The sequence below is a fragment of the Hylobates moloch genome, unplaced genomic scaffold, assembly GCF_009828535.3.
Source record: "Hylobates moloch isolate HMO894 unplaced genomic scaffold, HMol_V3 SCAFFOLD_15, whole genome shotgun sequence".
In the NCBI taxonomy this organism is placed as follows: domain Eukaryota; kingdom Metazoa; phylum Chordata; class Mammalia; order Primates; family Hylobatidae; genus Hylobates; species Hylobates moloch.
In genome coordinates this window covers 50,344,045-50,350,379 of record NW_026652290.1, presented here as the reverse complement: position 1 = coordinate 50,350,379, position 6,335 = coordinate 50,344,045, and the positions used below count along the sequence as shown (strand labels likewise).

Below are 6,335 nucleotides of genomic sequence, written 5' to 3'. Positions count from 1 at the left end.
GCTTCCCTGCCCCTCAGCACCCAGAGCAGAGAAGGTCTCAGCCCACACCAGCCTCCTTTTGCCTGTGGCCGGCAGCCTGCCTAGGCATGGCAGGGGAAACGGCAGGGGCACATGTCTGACTTTATGCCACAGCCAAGAGTCTAGCTGATGGCAGTGCCCTTGGGAGTCGCTCTGTCAGCTGGCCTGGGACCGGCTGTTCATCTAAAACTCTTTCTCTTGTTCCTACATGAACTTTTTTTTTTTTTTTTTTTTTGAGACGAAGTCTCGCTCTGTCACCCAGGCTGGAGTGCAGTGGTGCGATCTTGGCTCACTGCAACCTCCGCCTCCCAGGTTCAAGCGATTCTCCTGCCTCAGCCTCCTGAGTAGCTGGGATTACAGGCGCACGCTACCACATCTAGCTTATTTTTGTATTTTTAGTAGAGACAAGGTTTCACCATGTTGGTCAGGCTGGTCTCGAACTCCTGACCTCGTGATCCGCCCACCTCGGCCTCTCAAAGTGCTGGGATTACAGACATGAGCCACTGCGCCCAGATGATTTTTTTTTTTTTTTTTTTTTTAATGAATAGGGGAAATGTGAAATGAGTCCTTTATTTTCTCTACTTCTGGAAGTTTTTCCTGGGGGGTGGGAAGAATGGTGTTGGGGATAGCGGTTGAGAGATGCCCAGCAACTCTCCCGAGGTGCTCGGTGAGGCATGTGCACTTCTTTCTCCTGGCTGGGGCTGGTGCTGGTGCTATGTTTTGAAGAAGCTCCTGTGGCTGACACTCATCTAGCCTAGGATGTCGCCACATTCCAGGTTGTCCAGTTCGCCACGCATGTGGTCGATGTACTGATTGATCTCCTTCACACGCTTGCGGTTCCTCATGATCTCATCCTTGTGAATCTGAGGAGTGAAACCAAAGCCCGATTCCTTACGTCAGATCATTGGTTAATATCTTTAACCGAGTCCAGTTTGAGGGAAGGGGAAAATAGTTCCTTGAGATCTACAAACCTCCTCATTTGCTTCAGAGCCTCCCCAGGTTCTGCTGATCTCTCTATATTTGAAGTAGGAGTTAGGAAAATGATGAAGCCCATGGGTTTTAAAGTCTCTGGGCAATGTTGTCTTCAGTGTGGAGTTCTATAATCCTTAATTTTATTTCTTCCTTCATTCCTTAATGAAAATTCTATCCACTGGCTGGGCGCGGTGGCTCACGCTTGTAATCCCAGCACTTTGGGAGGCCGAGGCGGGCGGATCACGAGGTCAGGAGATCGAGACCACGGTGAAACCCTGTCTCTACTAAAAATATAAAAAAAAAAAAATCAGCCGGGCGTGGTGGCGGGCGCCTGTAGTCCCAGCTACTCAGAGAGGCTGAGGCAGGAGAATGGCGTGAACCCGGGAGGCGGAGCTTGCAGTGAGCAGAGATCGCGCCACTGCACTCCAGCCTGGGCGGCAGAGCGAGACTCCGCCTCAAAAAAAAAAAAAAAAAAAAAAAAAAAAAGAAAATTCTATCCACTACCTAGGGAGGATTTCCATTTCAGCTAGAAAAATTCATCCAGCCTGCTAGGATGGCTTGGCATTGACTCACCTTGTCTACTAAACGTGTACACCAGGAGTTGATTCTGGTCACCAGCTCTTCTTCTCGATTGTTAATCTTCAGGAGGTGGATGTTGTGTGATGCCCCGACAGCATTAACAATCGTATCTTTATCGACAAAAAGCTGGTGAGTGAAAAGAATCCAATGAGAAAGTGTGTGAATTACACCGTGAACACAAAGAGAGCTGAATAGAAAAGGAGCATTTGGAGGCCGGGCGCGGTGGCTCATGCTTGTAATCCCAGCACTTTGGGAGGCCGAGGCGGGCGGATCATGAGGTCAGGAGATCGAGACCACGGTGAAACCCCGTCTCTACTAAAAACACAAAAAATTAGCCGGGCGTGGTGGCGGGCGCCTGTAGTCCCAGCTACTCGGAGAGGCTGAGGCAGGAGAATGGCGTGAACCTGGGAGGCGGAGCTTGCAGTGAGCCGAGATTGCGCCACTGCACTCCAGCCTAGGTGACAGAGCGAGACTCCGTCTCAAAAAAAAAAAAAGGAGCATTTAGAAGTCCCCTGGCTGTGCAGGCCACACTCAGAGCAGAGCCCACCTTTGTATCAGCATACTCTGCTGATTCATCTGTGAATTCATCTGTGACAGCCGCTTCCCCAACCGCGCAGGGCAGGTGTTGTGGGGAAAGGGCCAACCAGGGTGTTACTTTGCAGTCCCCGCTGGAAGCATGTTTCCTCCAGGGTGAAGGCAGATGGCTGCCCAGGGGACACCTCACCCAGGACATCTGTTCTCACAATGCTTCTCTCTCAATTACTCTCAAGTCTAACTTGCCCAAAACCTCTGCCTGCTGGGTGGAAGCATGAGGCTGGCTGAGGGTCTGGAGGCTGCTCTGAAGACAGCAGGCCCTACAGACTCATGGGTGTTCACCCCACAGTTGTCTCTCCACTGCCACTCATGTCAACAAAACCAAACTTTGGATTCCATTTGGAGTCTCCTTCTGCCTTCTCTTGTTCCTGATTTTGCTGTCTTGTAAAAAGTTGTTAGAAAGAACCACCTTCTAATAGGCCTCACTGGTTCTAGGTGTTCACACTTTGGCTGTTGTTGCCTGGGATGGTTGAAATGGAGTCATTTCCCAGAGCAGGGCAAGGCCACTGAAGCACTCAGTAAGCAGTTGCTTCCACCTTAAAGCAGAGGTTCTTGGTAAGGCAGAGCACCTGAATGCTCTGTATTGCAGGGAGGATTTGCAAGTGGAGTGTACACTTTTTGTTCTTTCCTGTAGTGGCAGTTAACTTAATGGTCTCTAAAATGTTCTGTGCAATCTTAAGATGTTAATATTTCTGCCAAAAAAAGTATTCTTTGGTCAAATACATTTGGAAGAGCCAGCACATCCTAGTCCCCTCCTGAAGATTTGCTGGGCACAAAGTATTCCAAAGGCTCTACAAAGTCCTGTGGAAAATAAACCCTTTATGCTTTGTCTCTCTTGGTTTTCCAACTTTTTTGGCTACAGACTTCAGAGTAATGCCTGTTAATGTCTTGTGGGATGCTGATTTTCCACATAATCTCATGTGGGAAAAGCCAGGTTAGCTGGTATGTGGAATGGGGTGTCTGGGGGACCAATTAGCACAGTCATAAGGGAGAAATGTCAAGAAATTATTAAGTTCTTTCCATGTGTGTACAAGGTCCCAGGCCAGGCTCTGGGAATGGTTCAAAGGTGTGTAAAGCCTGTTTTCGGTGAGCCTTGGCAGTGTGCTTAGGAGTGGGTGTCCTGGTTATTTTAGAGATAACTACAACCACAATGTCAACCCATCACGAAAAGGTTCTCATCCTTCATTCTAAAAAGTGGGTCATAGTGGAGCCCTAAGCCAGAAGAGAAATCATACCCCTCAGAGTTTGAATATGTAGAAAACAGCTTCAAAAGCTGTGAGAAGCAACAGAAACTGAAGTCTGCTTAGAAAGATACATGATTAGGGCAGGGCGCGGTAGCTCACGCTTGTAATCCCAGCACTTTGGGAGGCCGAGGTGGGCGGATCACGAGGTCAGGAGATCGAGACCACGGTGAAACCCCGTCTCTACTAAAAATACAAAAAAATCAGCCGGGCGTGGTGGCGGGCGCCTGTAGTCCCAGCTGCTCGGAGAGGCTGAGGCAGGAGAATGGCGTGAACCCGGGAGGCGGAGCTTGCAGTGAGCCGAGATTGCGCCACTGCACTCCAGCCTGGGTGACAGAGCGAGACTCTGTCTCAAAAAAAAAAAAAAAAAAAAAAAAGAAAGAAAGATACATGATTAGAATTGGTTATGAAAAACTGTGTGACATTTGTAAAATGAAAACAAAAGGAAACTGGGTGTAAGGGAATTATTTTGAAATGTAAGTTACAAGTTGTTTCTGGATTTTGGGTGGCCTAGAGTGGTGGCTACTTCAATTTTCCCTCTTAGAATAGTTTTTATGGGTGGAATATTCCGGATCTCTCTCCAGTTTCTGCAGGTTGAAAGCACTAGGATGGAGGCAGGGGCTGTGCAAACAGGTATTCCTGAGTCTTTTTTTGAGCTGTTGCCCTGCTCTGGGTCCTTATGGCTGTAAAGACACATTTCTTTCAAAGCAACTTCTTTGTTTCAACAATGTTGGCACTGGCCGGGCGCGGTGGCGCATGCCTGTAATCCCAGCACTTTGGGAGGCCAAGGCGGGCGGATCACCTGAGGTCAGGAGTTCAAGACCACCCTGGCCAATATGGTGAATAAAAATACAAAAATTAGCTGGGTATGGTGGCGGGTGCTGTAATCCCAGCTACTCAGGAGGCTAAGGCAGGAGGATAGCTTGAACCTGGGAGGCCGAGGTTGCAGTGAGCCAAGATTGCACCACTGCACTCCAGCTTGGGAAACAAGAGTGAAACACCACCTCAAAAAAAAAAATTGGCATTAAAAAAAATGACTAATAACTGTACATATTGATGGGGTACATAGTGATGTTTCAACACCTATCATGTATAGTGATCAGATCAGGGTATTAGCATATCCGTCTCAAACATTTATCATTTCTTTGTGTTGAGAACATTCAATATCCTCCTTTTTATTTGAAACTATATTATTGTCAACTATAGTCATCCCATAGTGGTACAGAACACTAGAACTTATTCCTCCTATCTAGCTGTAATTTGGTATATCCTTTAACAAATCTCTCCCTATTCCCCCATCTCTCTACCCTTCCCAGTCTCTAGAAGCCTCTGTTCTTCTTTTTACTTCTATAAGATCAACTTTTTTAGCTTCGGCATATGAGTGAGAACATGAGGTGTTTAACTTTCTATTCCTGGCTTATTTCACTTAACACAGTGTCCTCCAGTTCCATCCATGTTGCCATGAATGACAGGATTTCATTCTTTTTTTATGGCTGAATAGTATTCCATTGTGTATATGTACGAAATTTTCTTTATCCAATCATCTGTTGTTGGACACCTAGGTTGATTCTGTATCTTGTTATTGCGAACAGTGCTGCAGTAAACATGGGTGCAGATATCTTTTCAATATAGTGATTTCCTTTCCTTTGGATAAATGCTCAGTAGTGAGATTGCTGGATCATATGATAGTTCTGTTTGTAGTTTTTGAGGGCCTTCCACAATGTTCTTCCTAGTGGCTGTCCTAGTTTACATTCTTACTTACAGTATATAAGAGTTCCTTTTTCTTTACATCCTCACCAGCATTTGTTATTTTTTGTCTTTTTGAAAATTATCATCCTAAGTGGGGTGAGATGATGCCTCATTCTGGTTCTTATTTGGATTTCCCTGATAACTAACGATGCTGAAAAATTTTTAATGTATTTGTTGGCCATTTGTATGTCTTCTTTTGAAAAACATCTGTTCAGATGTTTTTAATTGAATTGTTTGTTTTTTTGCTATTAAGATGTTAGAGTTCCTTGTATATTCTGGATATTAATACCCTGTCAGATAAGTAGTTTGCAAATATTTTTTCACATTGTGTAGGGTGTCTTTTCACTCTGTTGTTTCATTTGCTGTGCAGAAGATTTATAGTTTGATATATTCCATTTATTTTTGCTTTTGTTATCTGTGCTTTTGAGGTCTTACTCATAAAATTTTTTCCCAGGCCAATGTCCTAAAGCATTTCTCCTGTTTTCTTCTCGTCATTTTATAGTTTCAGGTCTTTTTTTTTTTTTGAGACAGTCTGGCTCTATTGCTCAGCCTGGAGTGCAGTGGTGCAATTTCAGCTCACTACAACCTCCACCTCCTGGGCTCAAGCCATCCTTCCACCTCAGCGTCCTGAGTAGCTGGGACTATAGGCATGTACCACCATGCCCAGCTAATTTTTGTATTTTTATAGAGAGGTAGGGCTTTGCCATGTTGCCCAGGCTGTTCTCAAACTCATGAGCTCAAGCCATCTGCCTGTCTCAGCCTCCCAAAGTGCTGGGATTACAGGCATGAGCCACTGTGCCTGGCCAGTTTCAGGTCTTACATGTAGGTCTTAGATCCATTTTTAGTTGATTTTTATACAGAGTGAGAGGTGGTAATCTAGTTTCATTCTTCTGCATATGGATATCCAGTTTTCCCAGCACAATTTATTGAAGAGACTGTCTTTTCCCCAGTGAGTGTTCTTGGCGCTTTTGTCAAAAATCAATTTGCTGTAAATACATAGACTAATTTCTGAGTTCTCTATTCTGTTTCATTGGTTTATGTATCTGTGTTTTTGTTTGTTTTAAACAGGCTTAATTCACTTTATTTTTCTTATATAAAAACCCTGTATTACTTTGGGAAGCCAAGGTTGGTGGATCACTTGAGGTCAGGAGTTTGAGACCAGCCTGGCCAACACTGGTAAAA

The 6,335-nt window shown here is 45.2% G+C and overlaps 1 protein-coding gene across 5 annotated transcripts in view; it reads right to left on the bottom strand.

Moving 5' to 3' along the window:
- Positions 1-574: 574 nt before the first annotated feature.
- DRC3 (dynein regulatory complex subunit 3) overlaps positions 575-6,335 on the bottom strand; it is a 44,415-nt gene continuing 38,654 nt past the window's right edge. For 4 of the 5 annotated variants that reach the window (XM_058428969.1, XM_058428972.1, XM_058428971.1 and 1 more), the window contains exons 13-14: positions 1,564-1,695; positions 575-881 (exon numbers count right to left, since the gene is read on the bottom strand). In XM_058428969.1, coding sequence (XP_058284952.1) covers positions 768-881; positions 1,564-1,695 — 246 coding nt within the window. In that variant the 3' untranslated portion in view covers positions 575-767. Of the gene's footprint in view, positions 882-1,563; positions 1,696-6,335 lie in introns of those variants that run through there. The other variant, XM_058428973.1, reaches the window with a different exon arrangement.